Genomic DNA, 22,416 nt, shown 5'->3' on the forward strand with positions numbered 1-22,416 from the left:
CTATCAGTCCTCAACTGTCTCTCACCAATCTTCTGCCCTTTAAAATAACCACATCGTTAAAAAGTGACAAAGTTAAAAAGTGACAAAAATAACACTTATCTGTTCTTTGTTACATCACTTGAAGTTCCTGTTCAATCCATTAATCTTGAGGGAAGAAGTGTCACAAAGCACAAGTCCACAAACACATGCATATGCTGACAGCCATGGGGTGCAACTTTCCTGCAGCGCTGGAGCAGTACTGTCACCTCCACCGCAGTGTGGCACAGCAGCAGACAAGCCACGTGCCCAACAGTGAGACAGGGGATGCAACCAGCTTGGCAGAGCCACAGTAAGACCAAACAAACTGCGTGCAAAGGGGCAGATATACATCTACTGTCACAAGCCAAGATTTTTGATATTGTATATCCAAAAAGCCCAGCTGTCCAGAGACCAGACACTGAGCTGCAACCATCATAGCCCTGCACACTTGAAACTCAGACCTGATTTGGAAAGACGTGACAGAAATGCTTAGCCAAAACAGCCCTATTAGAGTTTATTCCTGACTTAAATTATAAACATGATATTATTCAATGAAGCAGCGGACAGAACATGCTTTTGGAGAAAGGCTGGGGCAGCAAAAGAGACTGTGCGTGAGGATGGAGAAAAGCAAGAAGGAAGCCACTGACCTCCAAGAATAATGAAGGAAGATCCTGCCAAGCCTGTTTCAGGCACAAAGTGGACAGAATCAAAGCCAAGGAAGAAAATAAAAGGAGGCAGCCAAATCCAAATGATAATTGAACAATACAGTATAAACAATGACACTAATAGCCTTTTCCGCTGCAGCCGATACCTGCCCAGGGCCCTGCAGCAGGAGCACAGGATATCTCATGAGCAGATCTCACCACACTAGTAGCTGCCAGGTAAGTCACACCCCATGCACCAGCCAGCGCATACATCTGCGCCAGGGGCAGAAGGCAGCAACAACTCTGCCCCGTAAGCTTCCAGTGCTCTCTTCAAACCTTCTCATTCCAGCATCAGGTTGCCCCTCCCTGCAGCCCATCTACCCCCAGGATTACAAACAGGCTGTTCCCAGTATCTACTCCTTACTAGTTAGAACTGGAACCCTGGTGATGGTCAGTCCACCATCTCCCTCGTGACCACCTTTTTTTCCTTAAAGTTCAATGATCATTAGTTTTCTCCTGAACAGGATGAGATAGCAAGGAGTTCACCTAATTCCTACAACCCACCCCCAGATACGGCTGAACTGGCTGAAGATCAACAGCTCTTCGTACTAGCACAAAAAAAAAATATCTAACAAAGCAAATTTGAGGCAGAGATGACATCTGAAGACACTTGGACTAGCCTGGGCAAAACAGTCTGCTTAAAGCAGGATCTACTAACAATCTAATCACATGGTTGGTGTCACCAGTGTGCCATGCCTAGGACATGCCACTCCCAACTCCTGCCATTTCACCATCATACAACAGGTCATTTACCCTCTGCCCTTGCAAAGGAGGGGCAGCAACTGGGGCAAATTCTATTAAAAGCACTCCCAGAACCAGTCTGGAAGGGCATTGCTAAAAGTATCCTAAAAGCACTTCCCTGCAGCTAAAGTTCAACCTCATTTTTCCAAATTTTCCAAAAATATTTTGACATTTTTTTTATTACTTTCAAAAAATAAATTCCAAAATTACAGTTTAAGACAAAGCAGAGCAGCTTCAACCTCAGCCCTCTGAGCTCAGGCTTATCCTTCTGTCCTGAGCCCATACAGCTCCTCTCACGAGCAGGGGGCCCAGAGCCTTTAACTCCAGTCACAGAATCAAGCAGCGATGGCTGCAACTCTCATACAGTAACTGCTGCTGACAGTCGGAGATAGTTAACAATTCCTACGACCATCCTGCTCCTAAGGGTGGTGAGGTTGGAAAGAAGTCTAAGTGATCCACTGTTCATTATTTCATTCTGCTCCAACACTCATGCACTGGGAAATGAACAAATACAGATAAAGGAAAAAAGACAGCAATTGGGGAAATAATTTTTACTGGTGAATGTTGCACGTAAAAGATAAAAAGGAGATGAGATTAAGAACAACACTGAAGCAAAGTCAAGAACTGAAATTAGTAACTGCTTGTGATGAAAGCCAAAAAATAAATTCTCATTTGCAAAGATCCCGGTTTTAAGTAAGTTTTTCTGAAATCAAAACCAAATTGGCTGAAAAAAACATAAAATGGAAAGAATATTAAATTATATGTACTTCGTAGCTTAGTAAGTATTCGAAGCCAAGCAAAAACGTCATCAATCAAAGTTTCCTCCACGCAAAGTATCATTACCGAGCGTATGAGCTTTCAGCCCTTATAGAGAGAGGGTCCAATCCTGAACCTGCACTCATGCAGGCAGAGCAGGAGCCCTCTGTGCTCCACTGTGAAAAAACTTACAGGAATAAATCCCTGCACAGGGAGAGGGTAAGCCCAACGGGAGTAAGTTATGTACAAAAACCACCCAAACCACAACACCTGCATGGTGTATCTGCTGAAGCCATCACCTCCCTCACCACAGTAATCATCACACTGACACTTCAAGTCAAACGCAGAAGTCGAAGAAGCCTGCTGGAAACCCACAGGCAGCCTGCACTGCTGGGGACCAGGGGACATGCCCTTTGTCCCCTGCACTGCTCCAGTCTTCCTTCAGATTCAGCACTGCAGCAAAAAGCAAACAGGCATCTGACCTACATTCACATCTGAAAAAGTATACTACCTCTTATCTGGGACCATTATCACGCAGAAGTGTTAAATACTCACCAATTAAATATTCACTAGCAAAAAATACAGCAGAGATTATGATACAAGCCAAACTTCTGTTATCTACATGCCTACGGATATTTGTTGTCTTTGGCAAGTTTTTAGTACGTTTTCCAGGCTGCAGCAGCCTATAAACGCAAAGGGTGCTACGTACATATGAACTACCGTGAAAGGCTAAATTAAAGAGATCTGACTGCACTACATTTGGTAATTCATATATCCTGAAGCATTTCTATTAAGCTCAAGAGTTACAAACATCTGGATTTTAAATAAAGAATGTACTGATGGGAGAATACCAAGTCTCGGACACCAAGGTAACTGGTTAACAGCATCCCTGTTTCACTTTCTTAATGGAGATCTTTTTCCTTATGGACTGGATAGAACAGCAGTACAATAGAAAGCTTTAGCACTTCAGCATCCTAATAATCAGAAGCACACCGGACAGCAAGGTTTGAGGAAGGCAGAAAGAAGCAGGAAAGAAGGGGTACGATCTCACCAGATCCCTGGTGGAGAGAAATCCACAGACACACAAACATACAAAAGATTTCAAGCCACTGCCAGGAGCCTGAAACAGGAAAGACTCTTTTAACACTTGATTATCCGCATACATTTCAAGTGATAAACCAAGTTCTCTTTAAATCTGGCTTTTCTAACCAGCACTAAATGTTTCAAGCAAGAGGAACTGCAGGCATTACCAAAACTCAGCTATGTCTCACAAAGAAAAAATATCACAAGTACCTTATGTCAGAGAACTGGCATAAAAACCTAAACTGAAACCAGGTCATCAGATCTGCCCCCTTTTTTCAGCCTTACTTTTGTGCTCCTCTGTATATTATCAAACAAATTGTGAACAAGCAAGACATCTGATAAACACAATGTTCGTCTTCAGACAGGAAGTTTCTAAACCCTTGAAATGAAAAACTGATTCAAACTGTGCAAAATAAAACTTGGTTATTCTAATTTATATATGTAAATTGTATCCATTACAGCTTAATCTGTAATGCTTCATTCTGCTTACTAGAGAACACATACATGCAGCACAAAGTGAATATTGCATTAGAACCTCAACGGTTAAAAACTGGGAGTTTGGGTTGAATTAAATGTGTAACTACTAACACTTGCTTGTTCATTCTTTTGGTTTGGTTTGGTTTGGGGGTTTTTTGGGTTTTTGTTGAGTTTTTTTTTATTCCATTTTAAATGCTTCTTTAAAAGCAACAAACATTTAACATGGGTTTGCAAATTTAATCTTCTGCAGAAATTATGGATCGTGCACAGAAGGTGAAGGTACAATCCCACTTTGTTAGCCCAAATGCAAAGATGCCACTTACAAAAGACCATAACCTCCTCAAAATGAGGTGGTATTCAGCATGCACATTCTCCCTGTCCAACTGAACCATTTTTCCAAAACAAAAAATTGTACATGTTCTGTTCACATAAAATTAAGTTTTAATTTGCATTTAAGATTTCAGCTGCTTTTGATGAATCCCTACCAAAAATGCAATCTGAAGTTCTGAACACTAGCAGTGCAATAAACTTACCTTGTACTTATTTATTTGTTTGTATCTATTCACACTTAGAGCCATGCCCTGAGGGAGGTTCATGCTTCTACCATCAGGTCCTGCAAACTTATGCTTCAGAGAGGCTTCCTAATCTTTATGCTGCACATCCAGCTTCCTAAACATACCCCCACATACACTGTGAGAGGACAGCCAACTAAAATTAAGAAGAATCGGACTTGTTTCACTGCTATTTAGAAATCTGTGGGAGACTGCCACATTAGCCAAAATAGTAAGAAGTCTGAATAGGTGCTTGGGAAAAATCGAACAACAAAGTAACATCAGGGTGAACAGAGAAACTACTAAAAGTGAGATAACCACCCTGCTCCTTGCCCTTCTTGCATGAGGCAACAGCCAGGTTTCTATCTTTCCACCAACAGTGGGAGGAAAAGTCACGAACACACTCCTCCCAGACTGGAGGAACGTGGAACCTTCGAGCAGGGCCCAGGGCAAGAGCCTCGTGGCATGCTCAGCACCAGAGGCCCTACAGGAGCTGAAAAAAGCTGGAGGAATCCAGTGTGCTGAGATATTACTGTGCAAGATATTATCTGTTCACTTTTTCCTAAAAAATAGCAAACCAAAAGGCACCCCATCCTTTGGCTAGTATGCGATACTGTTGGATTGCTCTATCCAACTCAACACTTCTGGTTTCTCACACTCTGAAGTGAATTTCTGCATGTCCAGAAATAAATTAAAAAGAAGTCCCCAATGCATTAGTTGTGATGAGTGTCTAGAAAGTTCTTATGAGTTACACTGGTATTTTATTACGTATAAAACTTTTTCCTGAAGACCACAGCAGCGTGAATGTGACATCTCCCACAGCAATCACAGCTATCCCATACTGGATGTAACCCATGGAACAAGCTCCCTATCGAGAACTTGCACAAAGCTTTGCTTAGCAACCCTGCTGCTCCCTACCACAGCACTTCACCCACCTGCACCCACCCACCCCACCCCCCGAGGAAGAGGATGGAGAGGGACAGGGGGAAGCCTGCAGGACTGGAGATGCGTTGCCGTTTCCCTGTGGCTCAGTCACTAACGGCACTCCCGGCCCCGCTCCCTTTCCCACATCACTAGTGCTGCCCCTTCCACCCGCCGCTTCACGCAGAGCCACAGCAACAGCTCAGCACCCAAGCCGATGCCGCTGACTGTCAGACAAACCATCCATTTACAGCTTGTGCAGCTCCCTCACAGCTGAGGCTACCACCAAACCCGGCAACGAGCTGAGTGGGTCAGCTCAGTACAAACCTGCTGCTCTGGCTGTGCTAGAGACAGAACCAGCCATGGCCAGACCTACCCTCATGAGTGCTGGGAAAGACAGATGATACACAAGGACTTTTCTCTCAATTTCTTTTTCCCATTTTTCCAAAGACCCAGATGAGATAAATCTTGATGCAATCTTAATGGTAACCACAGAAAGCCAACATGTCAACTTTAACGAGTGCTTCTCCATCCTTCAATAGAGGCAAAGCAACACTGCTGAAATTCCTCCTAGCTTCATCAGTGCTTCTGGACACAAGAGATGGATGTGCACCAAGTCAATCTTTATCGCTATTGCACATTTAATCACTGCTGCAAAGCTACTGTGAGCAGCCACACCGAAACCAGATTTCTCATTTAACAAGAACAGAGAACTTCAGCTGGCACCTGCCAGCAGTGTCAGCCTCTGCCTCCAATCCACAGCAGCATCCTCCCCTCCCCTGGGTGCTGCAGCCAGGAGCATCCACTCAGGTCAGCCAAAGCAACACCCATGCTCCTACCCAGGACTGTACCAGTGAGACACCCAACTCTCCACTTTCCAGTCTGTCTCTGCACAGCACCACAACTCTGCAGGCATGCCGAACTCCTTGGTGCTACCATTCCACTCCCTTGCTGCAGCTACTCGCTGAGAGGAGCCCAAACACGCATCTGTGTGCTGCATGTGGCCTTGCTAATGCTCCCCGCTGGCACCCCAATCCTGCACCACCGAGAAACCTTGCACACTTAGCAAGAAGGCCCCTATAATCCCCAGGCACAACTGCAAGGACTATGCTCAAGCATCTCCAAACCCAGAAACTACCTGTGCCTGACTGACCTCCCCACAGGCTAAACCATGAATTGCTCTTTGCAGCCCTTCCCAGAGCACTGGTAGAGCAACTCCAGTGCCCAGGCACAATCCTGTCCCACCGCACACTGAGAAGCCCTAAACCCTTTTACTAGTGCCAAACCATTTCTTTGATGTCACCACCACACCTTGCAGTTTCCCACACCAGCTTGACCTTAACTGGTAACACTGCACTCACCCCAATGTAACACAACTTCCAGCAACTATTTCAGCAAAGCAAACTGCAACTTTTATCACCCCTTCTCCCAACACAGGACAGCCAGTCAGGCAGGAGATGGCAGCCCTGCCTGCTCCAGAAGCGACCCACAGCACAAATGCAACATTACACTTGACTCAACACAAAATTCACGCAGGTCAAACATTGCAACTAACATGAGCAACGTGTTCTGTAACTCAGTGGTCTGCAAACTTTCAGCTGCAAAAAAATACTCTGATGCCATGAAATTATATGAAAGCAAGCAAGGCTATTGTTGATAGGTCTAAATTCACTAGACAAGAGTCTGCACCTGGGAAGTGTTTAGGGGTCCACAAATCAATAGAGGTTGAAAACTGCTGCTCTAATTCAAAGCAGACTCTCTTACAGACCTTTTCCACCCATTAACTTGGAAATCCTGGCAATGTCTTACCCAACATAAAGGATTTAACTCCCATTTTACCGAGCAAAAACTGCATTGCACAGCACAGATGGCTCTGTGCAGACAGAACAAAACATGGGTCATATTTTTCTGGTATTAAAAATGGCATTAACTTTATTATTATTATTTTTTAAAAAATTCACAGGGAAAGCCCCCCTGCTAGGATTGAGTTTGTTTCTTCAGGTGCTTCTATTCCCTGTGCCTGTCTAAATGCCAGAGCAAATAACTGGAAAAAAACAATCAAAATTACTACATACAAGAAGCTATCAGTCACAGGCAAGAAAAACAAGAGGCATATTCTAAGCAACTAGACAAAATTGATCACCACCCATAACACTGGTTTTTAAGTTAAGAATGTCTTTTTAGGAAATACTGTCCCAATTATAACTTGAAACATACTACTGGGGGGGGGCTCAAGTAGCTTGTTAATCATTTTCAGAGTTGAAGACACCTCTTCAGTGAGCTACAGATTTGTTCACTTAACATGAGGAAATTAAAAAAAATATGATACAACCTAGTAATTGTTACACATCACACAGTTTAACCCCACTTCTGGGAACCGGGTGCAATGAGGTGCAACAAGAAGCTGCTACACTGCAAGAGGCAATCAACAAATCCCCGACTTCACGCAAAACAGAAGTGTGTTGCCCTGAAGACAAACACTACTGCTACAGCAAACTGAGCCGCTACCATTGATTTTAACAAGGGCTTAGAAGAAGCTGCAACAGCAGAACTAGAATCACTGTACCCTCATCAATGTAAGATTTCTTGGAAAAAAAAGGTTCAAGTCCTGGGAAACGCACTTTTCCAAAAGGTATCACACCAGCCAGTAAATACAAAGACAGTCAGAACAGGTCACAGGCCTCGAGAGGCAGCATACATCCTAAAAAAAGCACCTGTAAAAGCCAGTTTTGTTGCTACTGTTGGCCATTTTTTCCTGTAACAGTAGCAGGTGACATACTAAGCGTGCCACGCTGTACAGAGTAGAACTGCACTGCTTAATAGCCCAGTGAAGTCTACACTCCTCTAGTCTTCACTAGAGACGTGAAAGTATTTATGACTGCAGAGAGTAGGTTAACCAGGACATTGCTTGAATGAAGTCTCTCTTACCCTAGCTTTAAAAGTAAGTTTAAATAGAGAAAGCAGAAGCGACATACAGGTTTATACCATTACATTCAGCAAAACCTTGCCTTCAAGACTGTCCAAACTGCAAGAAACACCTCTGGTTTTGCGATTTCAGACAGGTATGTTCAGCTTGAGAGCTGTATGGCCCCACACGAACTGCAAAGGCATCAATCACTCAAATTTCACATGGCATGACAGGTAACCAGCACATACATACTTTCATAGACCCAATCCGCTGTGCAGAAGAGCTCTAGATCCTACAAACTGTTCAAAAAATTGCCATCACTCAAAGCGAGCTGCTCCTTACACCTAGGGTACACAGTCCTGCTGGGGCAGCATGTTAACACCCGCTCACACCACCACGGCAAAGAGGCAATGCAGTACTGTCACATCATGAAAGCACCAAAAGTCATTAAGGACCTCAAAAATTTACGGCTGAGCAGTAACACAGCCTAGGACACTGCCCTAACTGTGGAAATATCCACTGCTCTGGATGCCTACCACAGCTGAAGTCCCTTGCAGGTAAGTTTAGAACTATTCAAGACACAGATGTCCTTCAGTACAGGGGCCCAGTGCATGCCAGCAGACTGCACAACCAGGTAAGATCCAGCTATGTGCTCTTTTCCGAGAAAAAAAATAACATCTTCCAAACAGTGTAAACCTTAGTGGCAAAGAAGGGAGTGCACAAGATCAGACACACAGCGACAGCAGTACACCCAAAGCCTGTTCTTACCAGGTGCACACAGAGGGAGACCATGCCTGCTGGAAGCACAGACTGCCACAGAATTAATCTTCTCACCAGGAAGATGTCAACTGGCTGAGGAAATTTATGTTCCCTGCTCAAACAAGCCACCGCCATGCCTATTGTATCTCAGGGATATAACGTTACCAGTAGTTAGTTACACCTCAAATCAACAGTCTGTAGTAGGAGATTCTTTCAGAAATATTTACAGGACTAGCAAGTATCACGTGGCATTGGTTCCCTTATTTTATTTTTAGCAAAGAGAGAAATGGCACTAGACATGTCAGTTAATAAACGAAAGCCCAGAGTAACTCTCACATAGGGACACAAACATTTTATAATGAGAGTTGTTTCCCAGAGCTGCAGATTGCAATGGAACTCAAGTTCATCACGGATTAATTCTAGGCTTAAAAGAGAGGACTTCGCTGGCCCTCAGTACTTTTAACATGTAAAATATGGTGTAGTTCTGGTAAAGCAAAAACCTTTCAGGAGCTCTATACACACGCCCTACTCATTCCTTACACCCAGCCACTGGAAGTAGCCATCCTTAGCGCTGAAAGATCTGGCTCTGGATTCCCCTGTGCTTCACTTCCTCACTGCCGTTACCCAACCATCACACTCTACAGTGTGGAGCTAGACAACAAGGAAATAGTACGAGAAGAACAAAAAGCAACACTGAGCAAATGCCTCACGCAAGCTCAGCACGTCCCGCAGCCTGAAGCCATTAGGGCCCTGTAGAAAAAACTGCTTGTGCATGCGTAACCCAGGGTCCTACAGCTACAGCGTGTAACATACAAGCACAAAAAGTGGCACAGATATACTTGAAACCAAGAACTCTCTGCTTCCCGGTGCCCAACTTGGCAAACCAAATGACTCTAACATACTATGCGGGTAGCAATTAAAAACCAACAAAATGGCAAAGTGAAAACCAAGTTACATGGCACCAAAAGATACACAAAAAAAGCAAAAATTTCAGCATGAGAGTTCTGCCAGGAACAAGTCCACCTGCTCCAATTCCTCAGCAACCGAGTTCAAGCAAGAACTACAGTACTCAGACCTTACATGGCTGCACCCACCCTCCCCAGTGCTGGAGCCTGGGCCCATGCTCCCTCCAGCTCCACAAAATGCTGTCCAGGAGCTCTACAACAGCGCTAAAGACAAGCTCATGTCAAGATGGTAAAGAATAAACAGATTAAAAAATTACTTCCCGTTTCAATTTAAGTGGTAATAACCCAACGTGTGAACAAGGAAATAAGCCAGCAGTCACTGTATTGTCAGTTCTGGAGCAGAAACAAGACCCAAGAACCACTGCTATAATTTCCTTGTCTCCAACACAGAATCTGTCAGTAGCTGTTTGGAGTATGTAGAACTTCAGTCAACCTTAATTAAGATTAACTTGACACTTAAAATAACTTCACTTCCGAATATGCACATCCTTCTTTACAACTGAATGCTACCTGAGCAACCTCTGGCCCGTTTGGGGCCCTGTCTGAGTGCAACAGATGACAGGGCCATTAACAAATCCCCATGCAAAACAATACCTGCCACCATCCCTCCTACCTAGAGGCATTACTTAAATGCTGGACTTTGCATTCCACTAAAGACTAAACCAAATGCTGGCCCTTCTGCTGGAAGCACTCTTGACATTTTGGAAATCAGCCTTTTCAAAGCCAATTTCCAATGATCTAGTGAAAAATTCTAAACTTACAAGGGGCAGATACGGAGGTCTGAGATACACGCACACTTTCCCCTTGTCACACTTTCCTCTTATCGAGACACAGGCTGTTTGAGCAGCAGTGGGCATACTCAAAGTCCTGAGTTTCAAAAATTAAAGGCTCTGAGAAAGTCTTGCTGTAAGGTGGAAGAGCCCCATCATCAGGTTGAGTAAAGGTGATATCTGAAAAATTAGTGCAGCCATGACAAGCCACGTTGAAAATAACAGTGCAGACTCCTGGGCATTGGTGATTGTTGATTTGGGGTGGGTTTTTGTTTTAAGTTTTAGCAGTCTCTCAAAAAAAGTGAATTCCGGTTACTCAAATACAAACGAGACTAGAATTAAACGCCTGCATGAATACATGATCTGAGGAGCAAGCCTGGTTATTTCTAGCTACTATGTCATGTTCAACAATTAAAAGATTCTAACTGCCTCAATGGTAACTTGGCACAGAGACAAATCCCTATCTCTTCCCATCCCACAAACAGCAGGGCTAAAATGAAGGACCGCCTGGACAACCCACACTTCCTAAGGGAAGAATGCAAGACTCAAAAACGATCCAAGGCTGCCTAAAAAAATACTTTTCTTCTTTGCATTTTTTTTTCTGAACACAGCTATGCTTTTAAGTCACCAAAACAATTCAGCAAGGCTAACCTTGTACTACAGCAGACAGGAAGGCAATGCTAGTGAAGTCAACCCCTCGTTGCATATTCAAATAACAGCCTCAAACACCCAAGACAGTTTTGTCATCATACAAGCTGCAGTTCTGTGCAGCACATAGTAAAGCCACTGATAGCAAAGGCAAATGTTGTGAAAGTACCTCTGCTAGCTTCTGTTTACAAAGTGAGACCCTCCCACAACCGCATCACCGAGCACATGTCTGCTGAGAGATCGCTGCTTTGCTCTGCAAAACAAAGCTAAGTAGATGCACAAACCTCAGACCCACAGCAGCGTCTTAACCCCCAAAGACTAAAGACCGAGTATCCACAAGGAGACGGATTCTTCCCAAAGAACACTCAAGATGATCAGCTACCCAGAGCCAGAGCTGAGCCTAACTGCACCACAAGCAAATTAAGCAGCTATCAGCATCTTCCTGAAATGATTCCGTCCATGGGCACTCCGTGACAACTGCTCCCGGGGCACACAGCAGGAACATGGCATGTTCCCAAATGAACACCGGAGAAAGCAAGTGTTTCTCCCCAGGTGCTGCATGCACCAGCAGCATCTGTCGGGCATCAGTGGCTCTACTGAAAGTAAAGAAAGTGAGATGGTTTCGGTGTCAGTGCTGTCACCAGTTAATTTTCACACCCTGCATCGAGTAATACTTAAAACCCCGAGCATCCCGCAGTAAGAAACCCGAAGTTTGCAAAAACATATTTAAGAAATGCACATTAAAACTACCCAACTGCAAGAAATAAACATGTGTGTGCAAACAGTCAAGCTGCAAAGCATCCAAAAAATTATGCCTCCATTCAAAAGAACTTTATGTAAAAAAGCTGAACGCATCTAACTCAGAAGTCTGAAAGTTCAAGCCGCTCTGCTTCTTATTAAGCGTATTAGAAAGCAAAGTAAAGGAATTTTGAGTGTAGAGAAATTAGAAAGGAAAAAAAAAAAAAGCCAGCCCGCATGAGAGGCACGGTTTCCTGCCCGTGAGGTGTGTCAGGCCGTGACACAGCCCCTCCCTGGCCATCGCCGAGGTATCACGGCTTGGGCACCTCAAGCCGGGCCAGACAAAGGACCGTCTGACAGCGTTAAACCCGTGCAGGCAGGAGAAGGGAAAGCTCTCCTCCTGCCTGCGTCAGCCCCAGCACGCTCAAAAAACAAAACAAAACAAAACCCCAAAAAAACACAGAACCCCACGCCTGTAACGGGGTGGGGGACGGGACACGGACAGCCCACTCCACGCAACTTCGCCGCGATCGGCTGCCCGCGGGCGGAGGGCCGGTGCCTGTCCCTCCCGGGAGCCGCGGCGGGCACAGGTGCGCGGCACAGCCCGCTGACAGCCCGCGGCCCCGGGGCCGCCCGCCCCCCCCCGCGCCTCGGCAGGGTCCCCTCGGCAAGATGGCTGCCCGCCCTCGAGGGTGCCGGCTGCGAGGGCGCCCGGGCCGGCCCCGCCGGCCTCCGCCGCAAAATGGCAGCGGCCGCGGCCCTCCGCCCGGCGCGCCCCCCCACCCCACCCCGCCGCCCGCCCGCGCCCCGCCGGTGCTTACGAGCTGCAGGGCGGCCGCCGCGCCGGTGGCGGACGGCTCCAGCTTCTCCCCGGGGCCGCCGTCCGGCGCCGCCGTCGGCATCAGCTCAGCCGGCTGCAAGCGGGGCGGCAGCGGGCTGGCGGGGCCCTGCTGCGGCCCAGGGCGGCCGCGGCCCCGCGAGCCGGGCTCGGCCGCCGCCTCCTCCTCCCCGTCCGCCGCCGCCTCCTCCTCCTCCTCCTCGTCGTCCTCGTCGTCGTCGTCGTCCTCCTCCTCCTCCTCCGGCGTCTCGGCGCCCTCCTCCGCCTCCTCTCCGCCGTCCCGCAGGAGCAAGGGGAACGCCAGGGCCCCTCGGGGCGCGTCGGCCGCCGGGCCGGGTCCGTCGGCGCCGGCCGCCGGGTCCTGCGCTGCGGGGAGGCGGGGGGACGGCGAGCCGGGGTCGGGCAAGGCCTCAGCCCCGTCGGCGGCGCCGCCGAGGTACTCAGCGTTGATCATAGAGGCCAGGTCCTGCAGCCGGCGCAGCGGGATGTAGCAGGACGAGGGGTCCTGGCCGTAGACGGGCTTGGCGGCGGCCAGCTGCATGGCGGGCGGCTCGGCGCCGCGGCCCTCGCCGAAGGGGCCGCCCTTGGCCTCGGCGGCCGCCAGCGAGGTGCCGAAGGGGACGAGGCAGCTGCGCCGGCTCACTTCGCAGGCCTGCTCCATGCCGGGCCGCGGGCATCCACCTGCGGGCACAGCACAATGGGGTCAGCCCGGCCGCCGCCGCAAAATGGCAGCCGCGCCCGGGGGCCCGCTCCGCTCCGCCGGCCCCGCGCGGGCCGACGCTGCCGTCGCCGCCGCGCTAGGCCCAGGCCGCGGCCCGTCGCCCGACACTAGCCCGCCGGGCCGCGGGCCGCCCGTCTCGCCCGACGACGCCGCCCCGCGGGGCGCCGCTCACCTGCGGCCGCCGCGGCCGGCTCGCCGCCTGCCCCCGGTACGGGCCGAGAAGGAGACGCGCCGACCTGGCCCGGCCAGGCCCCGCCAGCGCTCCTCCGCCGCCTCCCTCCTCCCTCCCCCGCATGCGCGCGCCCGCCGCCGCCATCCCGCCGGCGCGCGCCCCGCGCCTGCGCGCGCGCCCCCCGCGGCCGCTCTTGGGGTTCGGCGGCGGCCAATCAGCGCGCGCCCGCGCGGGGGCCCCCCCACCCCGCCCCCCCACACACAGCGGGCCCCCCCCCCCCTCCTCCCCCGCGCGCTGCCCGCCTGGGGGGGGGTGGGGGAGGGGGCGCTCACTGCTGCCCCCCCCCGGCGCACCCCGACGCCACCGGCCGCCCCAAGGCCCGGCCTTGCCCCGCCGCGGCCCCGCTCCCCGCCGCGGCCCGGCCCGGCCCGGTCGGCCCCGCGCCCTCGGGCCCGCCGCCCCCACCTCCATCTTAGGCGGGGGCGGGGGGGGGGCATCGGGCGGCCCCGCCACGACGGGACGGGGCGGGACGGGGCGGCCCGGCCGCGCCTCACCTGCGGGTCCCCGCGCCCCGGCCGGCCGCCGCCGCCGCCTTCCCCCCTCCTCCCTCGGCCTAGTCGGCCGCGGGGCCGGCGGGCAGGCCGCGGGCCTGCGAGCGGCGGCTGAGCGGGCGCCAACAAAATGGAGTCGGCCGGGCCCTGCGCCCCGGCGGGGCACCAGGCGGGCGGCGCCTCCTGCCCGGCGGTGCGGGCCACCCGCCCCGCCTCGGCCCTGGCCCCGGCCCCTGTCCCAGCGGGCGGTCAGCGGGGTGGGGGGCGCGGGCTGCCGCCCGCCCCCGCCGGGCTCGGGTTACCCCCTGCCATTGTCCGCCGCGCCCCGCGGGCTGGGCCCGGCGCCCCGGCCGCGCTCCCCCCGGCGCCCTCCCGCGCACCGGCGTGCCGGGCCGTCGCCCTCCGCGGGGCTCGCCGTGCCGTGCCGTGCCTCGCCTCGCCTCGGCTCGCCTCGCCCGCCGGGGAGCGGCGCCCGGGTGCCCACGGCCTGGCTGTCCTCGCCGGGCTCCGCCGCTCCCGGACAGCGAGCGCCGCGCTCCCGCCCGCCCTCCCGCCGCCGAGCGGCGCGCAGCCGGCCCCGCTCTCGCCCGCTCCTCCGGGCCGGGCCGCCATCAGCGCCCCGCCACCCCACCTCGGCCGGCCAGGGGCCCCCGCAGCGGGTGGCAGCGGCTTCGTCGCTACCTCCAGATGGGGGCCGGGGTCTCCGCCGCCAGCCGCGCACGGGTCCGGGCGCCGCGCCACGCCGCCGCCGCACCGGCACGGCTGGGCAGGCACGGGGCGGGGGCGGCCGTGCGGGGGGCAGCGGCCGGGGCAGCGCGGGGATGTGGCACCGGGGCGGTGCTGCCCAGGCCGCGCGGGGGGCAGGGCCCGGCCACCCCCCGGGGTGCCGGGCGGGGAGCTGGGTGCCGCGGCGGGACTTGGCGCGGAGCTGCCCGGGCGGACCCGCGCCCCCCGCCTGCCGCTGCCCTTTGTTTGCACCCCCACTCACACACACACACACACACACACACACACACACCCGCCTCCCCGGCCCAGCCGTGCGGGAGCCCCTGGCCGTGCTGGCGCCGGACTGCCCCCCCCCACCCCCGCCCCCCACGCCGGGCAGGGGCCCCCGAGCAGCCTCTCTGCACACTCAGGCAGGCGGCAGCGCCCGCTGCCTGGCCCTTGCTGCCCGGCCAGGGTGCAGCCTTCTCCCGCTGAAAACACCGTCCTGGGGCGGCTATGGGCTGGCATCTCGGCAGAGCAGTGGCACCAGGCCTGCAGGCAGCCCTGCACCCTGCCTCCTCCCTGCCTACGTGTGCTGGCAGCTCCTCCGAGGGTTCCCGGTCTCCTCCACTGCCCCTTTGGCCCTGCACGGGCAATCCCTCCTGCCCTGTCTGCAGCTAGCCATGAGGCAACCATTCCTTTCCCAGCATCTGCCCCAGAGGAGCCACACCGAGGTCGCCAACCCCTTGTTCCCCCCACAGGTGTGCTGCCACCGTGGAGAGACTGCCATGTTCAGTCTCAGGCCGCTCCAGCACACCCACGGAGGGTGGGGTAACTTGGCAGGAAGCGCCACAGTCAGAGGTTCTGCTTGTGACATGTTTGTCCCTCTGAGGTCCTAGCCCGCGGCTCGGCTGATGGCACCCAACCCAACGCAGGCCATCGTGCCCGGTGCCCATATGCTGTGGCAACACATGGGAGCTGGGACTGTGCTGTGCCAGTGCCGTGCAAGCCAGGCGCTGAGGCCTGGCGTCCATGCGGTCCTCCAGAGATGGGGCAGCACCTGCCATAGCTGGGGCCGTGGCTGGGGTCCCTCTTTTACACCTAAATGGGGAAACACCTCCAGCACAGCCCGTCTCCCTGGGATCGACTCCAGCAGCAGCAGCCGCACCCCGGCACACCCAGGCCAAGGCCTGGCAGCCAACCTGCCTCCTTTCTCTTTGGAGCAACCTGCCATGCACGTTTCCGCCACGTTCCCAAAATAAAGCTAATGGTTTATTTATAACCCCCTGGGGGCGGGCAGGGCCCTGTGCCGTGTCTCTCCATAGCCTGGTGTCCAAGACCCAGCAAGCGAGACCCAGCAGGCGAGGGCTGGCCCGGGGAGAGGTTTAGGACTGTCCCCAAGCAGAGGAGCTGCACACTGGACGCTGGTCATCACCAGCTGCCCTCACGCTGCTCGTTTGCCCTCTCCTGGGCTGGCAGAGCGGGGAGAGACAGGGCCACCGGCAGGGCATGTCCCAGCCTGGGCCCAGTGGCCGACCTGCTGCCACCTCTGGCTTGAGCCCTCCGCTCCTAGGAATGTGGCACCGCACAATCCCACAGGACGCTGGTGGGCTGGAACTGTACCCTCCGGCGGGACCCTGCGGCCATCCCGGTGCCGCTCCCCGCAGCCCTGTGGTTACCGGTGCAGGGAGGTACGGGGCAGGATGCCCTCAGACGCACTCCCCACCTGCTGTGTCACCTCTCCCCGTGCCATTGCCAGTGCCCGCAGGAAGGTCCCTGCCCCAGCGCCCGCTCTTGGGGGCAGGGAGTGGGCACATGGCAGCCGGGCCACCGCGGCCCTGCCCAGGCATGCGGCACAGGGCAGCACAGCCCGACCCCGCCGCTGCCCGGGGCTTTGTCTGCGGGCGGGCAGCGGGCGGCGGGCGGCGGGCAGCGGGCGCAGCGGGGTGGGCTCCGCGCTGCCAGCTCAGCCTGCGAGCCCCCCGCTCCCGGCCCGGCTCCCCAGCGCACGCCGCGGCCTCCACAGCCGGTCAGGCCCGGAGCCGGCCAGGCCCGCGGCCGCGGAGCCGCACGGCGCTGCGGGCTCCCTCTGGAGGCCCCGGTCCTCATGCACAGCCCGGCGCCGTGCCCCCTCGCCGGGCCAGCCGAGGCGCAGCACTGCCATGGCCGCTCCCCGCCGCCGCGGTGCAGCAGGGAGCGCGGCTCCGCACCGGGGGCTCCCGCTCGCTCTCCCCGGGCGGGGGGGAGCCGGGTGGTCACGGCCGGCCGGCGGGGAGCCCCAGACCCCCTGCGGAGGGAGCTGCGGCTCCCACGGGAGCCGTGGGCGGGCTGAGTGCGGTGCGAGCGGCCCCCGGCAGGGACCTGGGCGCTGCGGGGTCGCGGGGTGTGGGGGGAGTGGGGAGCCCCCTTCCCCGGGGAGCAGCGCCGGGGCCCCGCACAAAGGGCCGGGAGGACGGCTGGGAGCCGTGGCCGCGGGGCTGGCGCACGGCCGGGAGCGTGGGCGAAAGGGTTAAGGAGGTGCGGCGGGCAGGGGGAGGGCTGGCCCGGCCGGGGGAGAGGAAGGAAGCAGAGGAGGAGAGGAGAGCATCCTGCCCGGAGGGCTGGCCGGGGGCCCCTTTCCCCCAGGAAGCGGTTTGCGGGGCTGGAAACCGCTGGGGCGGGAGCGGCGGAGAACCAGGGCAGCCGGCGGGGCTCAGCCCGGCTCGGTGCCGGCAGCGCCGTGCCCGCACTCGGCGCTTTGCAGGCAGGGCTGCCCGCGGCTGTGCCGGGGTGACCCCGGCTGCCCAGGGCCTCGCAGCCCCCCTGCCCTGCCGCTCCCGTGGCCCCTTCGAAACCTTGGGGGTGGGCAGCCCCCAGGACGGGCAAGGCAGGAGCAAGCCCCGGGACACACCAGGACAGTGGGCAGGGGGCAGGACCTCTGCCACAGGCTGCTGGGGACAGGAGCCATCACTGCTGAGCTCCACTGCCCTCCATGGAAGCCCTGTCGCTGGGCCGGGGTCACCTGGAGACCTGTACGCATGCCAGCCACATGCAGCATGGGGATAGTCCCTGAGGGACCAAGGTCCAGGGTGCCTGGCTGGGTGCTGCAGCTGCTGTCGAGGACCTCCCTGCTCCCCCAGCCCTCAGGCAGACATGCTGCCCCCCACCCCCAGCGGGGGGGCTGTACAGGGCCCCCACGCTGGGCAGCAAGGCTGAGCTCTCGCTGGGCTTTGCTACATCTGCCCAAGGTAGAGCCAGGTCCACCAGGCTCCCGTGCCCATGGGGTGGGAGCCGTTCTCACCCTGGTCCCCATCACCCAGAGCGGGTACAAGCGGGATCCACATCAGGACACGGAGCAGCTCTGCAGCCTGAGCCTCCTGCCCTGCCCCACTCCCAGCCCCATCCATCTGGGAGGGTGATGGCATGGAGAGCGGAGCCAGGATACCTTCCTACACCACAGACCGTTTTTTACAGCTGAATTTGTCACTTCTCCAACACAGTCCCGGGGCTGGCCTGCCGCGAAAGCCACTGTCACCACCCGAAAAGCCGTGGGTGTGCGGCGGGGGCCACCCAGCCACGCGGCCCCATTTCTGCACGCCCCGTGCAGCGCTGCTCCCGCTGGCCAGGAGAGGGGGCTCGCAGCCCGGCATCGCCCGCCGCAGCCACGGCCCGGCCTGCGCAGCGGCTGCGGGGGGGAGAGGGGCCGCCGCGGGGCAGCCCCGCACCCGCCAGCCCCCCCACCCGCCCTCGCTGGGACCCCCAGCTTGGCCTGGCCGGCTGGAGCACGGGACCCGCTGCCGGCGCTGAGGCTGGCGGCTCAGCTCTGCCCGGTGCGGGGAGAGCCGAGGGGTGCGTGTGTGTGCGTGGAGAGGTGTGCACTGTGTGTGTGTGTCTGCGTGGAGGTGTGTGCATTATGTGCGTGCACATGGAGGGGTGTGTGTGTGTCTGCATGGAGGTGTGTGCATTATGTGCGTGCACATGGAGGTGTGCAGTGTGTGTGCATGAAAGTGTGTGCATTTAGAGTGTGTGTGCATTGAGTGTGTGTGTGCATTGTGTGTGCGTGCATGAAGGTGCGTGCATTGTGTGTGTGCATGAAAGTGTGTGCATGAAAGTGTGTGCATTGAGTGTGTGTGTGCATTGTGTGTGCATGCATGAAGGTGCGTGCATTGTGTGTGTGCATTGTGTGTGCGTGCATGAAGGTGTGTGCATTGTGTGTGTGCGTGAGTGTGCATTGAGTGTGTGTGCACTGTGTGTGCGTGCATGCATGAAGGTGTGTGTATTGCATGTGTGTGCATGTATACACATGGAGGTGTGTGCATGGAGGTTTGTGCACTGCGTGTGTGTGCATTGGCTGTGTGCATTGGTGTGAGGTGAATGAAGGTGTGTACATGGGTGTGCATGGCTCTGTGTGTGTGAACGGGTGTGTAGGGGGTGGGGGGCAGTGTACATGTGCATGGGGACGTGTGCATAGAAGGGGAGGGTGTATGTGTGTGCATGAGGGTTGTGCGTGGGGTGTGCTTGGCTGGGAGGGTGGATGCATGGGTAGGGTGGGGGAGTGTGTTTCGATGCCTGGGGGGAAGTGCCTGAGGGGGGTGCGTGGGTGTGTGTGCACGGGAGGGTGTGTGTGCAGGGCCTTGTGCATGGATGGGAGTGTGTGCAGGAGTTGGGGGGGGTGGGGGTGGTGGTGATGCATGCCTGCATCTGTGGGCGTGCATATCTCTGTTTGCAGCACCCAGGGATGTGGCAAATGCTGGTGTTGGGATTCCTCGGCTGGAGAGGGCAGGAGGCCCCTGCCTCAGGGAAGCAGCACGAGGTGCCCCCACGTGTGGGTGCCCGTGGGCCCCCTTTTCCTGCCCGCTTGCCCATGGGTACCTTTCCCTCCTCTTCACTGCCTGGGCACCGGTGGCACACATGTGGCACAGGCATGGGACAAGGAGGCGGCAAGCAGGGTGTAGTGGGATATGGCAGGCAGGAGCAGGCAGAGGGGCAGTGCCAGGTGGGGGAGGCAGGAGCCTGGTGCCTTTCACCCCCCCAGCCTCATCCCTCCCTGCCCGGGGGCAGAGGCTTTCTACAGCTCACAAAAGCCAGATTCTCCCCGGAGATAAAATTCTGTCCCCTTTGTTTTGGGGAGAAAAGACAACAGCAGCTCCGGGCCCTACAACAGAGTCGTTAAGCAAAGGCATCTCATCCCCCAGCGTGGGGCTGGGAGCCACATCCCCGAGCTGGAATGAGGAATCAGCCAGTGTCCTGGCCCCTGGGGTGCTGTGTCTCTCCAAGGACTCAGCATCCCCCCCAAGGACCAGAGGCATATTCATCAGGACTCAGTATGCCCCCAAGGACTATAGCATCCCCCCCCACCCCGGGGCCAATGTCATCTCCCCTGGGGCTCAGCATTCCCCCAGGACTCAGCATCTCCCCCAGGACCACAGCATCTTCCCAGGGACCACAGCATCCTCACAGGACCAGCAGTGCAGGGGGGGAGGGGGCGGCCTGGGAAGCTCCTCAGCCTTGCTGACAGCCCACATCCCACGGAGACCCACAGATACACCCCAGCAACATGCAGGGGGAACCCCGGCTGGGGGAGACAGGCGGCCCCCGGGTGGGCCGGTTCTGGTCAGGCAGCAGGTACCAGGCCCTGGGGCTGGGGCAGGCAGGGTGCCCCCGGGCACGGCTGGGCTGGGGAGCAATGCCAGGGCCTGGGGGCTGGGGGGCAGGCAGAGGGGGTGTGGGGGTGTGGGAACGCTGCCTCAGGAAACCAGCGGGATTTACTGGGCTACACGCTAAATCCCCCTCACAAAAGGGGCCTGTTCGTGCGGACAGGATGCTGGTGGCTCAGCCACACTTGTTTGGCCAGCAGAGCCTGGCGGATTAAGGACAATTGGTTCAGCCCTGACAGAAAATACCAGGAATGTTAAACAATAAAAACCGCCTCCAGTTGTCGTGGGTCTGCAGGGCGCCCCAGGCTGCCTCCCTGCCCGGCCATGGCCCCGGCTGCCCTTGCACCCAGCGGAACTGGTTCTGGCACAGCCCGCTGGCACCCACTGCTGCAGCTCTGGGGATGCACTGGTGCCTGGGGATGGGGTGAGGGCCAGCCCCCTGTGCCAGGGCAGGTGGATGGGCACCGTGCTGGGCACTGCTAAGACCCTGAAAGCATCTCTGGGCCGAGCTGGGGTGGGTTGTGCTGTGGGGATAAGGCACTGCCTGCACCCACAGCATGCTTGCAAAGTGAGCGGGGATGAAATGAGGCTATGGCAGGGGGTGGCAGGTCACCACTCACGATGTCCCCTTGTGCCCCCCCCCCCCCGCCCCGACCTGGCACTACAGATTAACAAACCCACCCTCACCTCACCCTTTGAAATTGGCTGTGCCCCCATTTTCCAGGGGAAGGGCAGTGTCCAGCAAGCAAGAACCATGCAAACGGTACGGGGTACCAGGCACTGCCTACCCCCTGTGCTGCCCCCCAGCACAGAGACCCCAATCTGGAGTGAGGTGGGGACAAGCTGGGCACAGCCCCCTCCCCATGCACCCGTTTGTGTTCACCCCTGGTCCTGGCCAGGAGCAGGGCAGCCCCTGTGGGCAGCCTGGGCAGTTTGCCCTCCAGCATGTGAATGTCCCATTCAGGGCTGTGGGAAATGCATTGGTTCTGGCACATTAGCGGACAGCTGGGATCCTTCCTGGGCAGGCAGGCTGCTGGGACCGACAGGTTTCACACCTGCCAGTGGGCTGTCTGCCTCCGCCTGCCATGCCAGAGCTGGGGGCTCATTCCAGCAGAGAGGGGAGCAGGGCTGGGGATGGAGGCTCCCCCCAGCAGCCCTGCGAGGGGCTGCGATGAGGAGGGGACCCCAGGACGGCTCTGCAAGCTGCTGGGCTCCCACGGCTGCACCCATGGCTGAGCCTTGCCTCACACAAGGGCAGCCACAAGCTGCATCCCTCAGGAGCCTGGACCCCAGCACCATCGCAGCAGTGGGCAGGACAGAGGAAGCCTCTTTCCAGCTGCCCCAGGTCCTGCCCCACGATACCTGCCAGCCCCCTCCTCCTCAGGCTGTGCCAGAGAGCCAGCTTCCAGGCTGGGGGGCTGAGAGTGCAGCTAGGAGCTGGAGGAGGAAACAAGATCCTGGGGCTAATGGCCAGCAAAGCCTGGCCCTATATGAAACCCTAGACCCAGGGAGCAGGCTGGCAGGAGGGGGTGAGACAGCTGCAGTCCTCCCTGCCCACACTCCGGCAGAGCTGGGCACTGCGGGGCAAGCAAAGAGGGTAGGGGGGGGCGGGCAAAGCAGGCACTGGAAAGCAGGGCCTGGAGCCCCCCAACTTGTGCTCCCGAGGCATGGGGGCTCCAGGGAGGCACTGTAGAGCCCCTAACTCCCTTTTCTCTGTAGGCCCAGGGCTGGCCCCAGCAGGGGGGAGGGTGGGG

At 56.3% G+C, this 22,416-nt stretch overlaps 1 protein-coding gene across 5 annotated transcripts in view; it reads right to left on the reverse strand.

The window, feature by feature from the left end:
• NSD1 (nuclear receptor binding SET domain protein 1) overlaps nt 1-14,948 on the reverse strand; it is a 66,978-nt gene extending 52,030 nt beyond the window's left edge. For 4 of the 5 annotated variants that reach the window (XM_055718665.1, XM_055718664.1, XM_055718662.1 and 1 more), the window contains exons 1-2: nt 14,702-14,948; nt 12,861-13,558 (exon numbers count right to left, since the gene is read on the reverse strand). In XM_055718665.1, the coding sequence (XP_055574640.1) occupies nt 12,861-13,558; nt 14,702-14,933 (930 nt within the window). In that variant the 5' untranslated portion in view covers nt 14,934-14,948. Of the gene's footprint in view, nt 1-12,860; nt 13,559-13,770; nt 13,985-14,701 lie in introns of those variants that run through there. The other variant, XM_055718663.1, reaches the window with a different exon arrangement.
• Nucleotides 14,949-22,416: the final 7,468 nt, after the last annotated feature.

This window comes from Falco cherrug, chromosome 8, assembly GCF_023634085.1.
Source record: "Falco cherrug isolate bFalChe1 chromosome 8, bFalChe1.pri, whole genome shotgun sequence".
NCBI lineage: Eukaryota > Metazoa > Chordata > Aves > Falconiformes > Falconidae > Falco > Falco cherrug.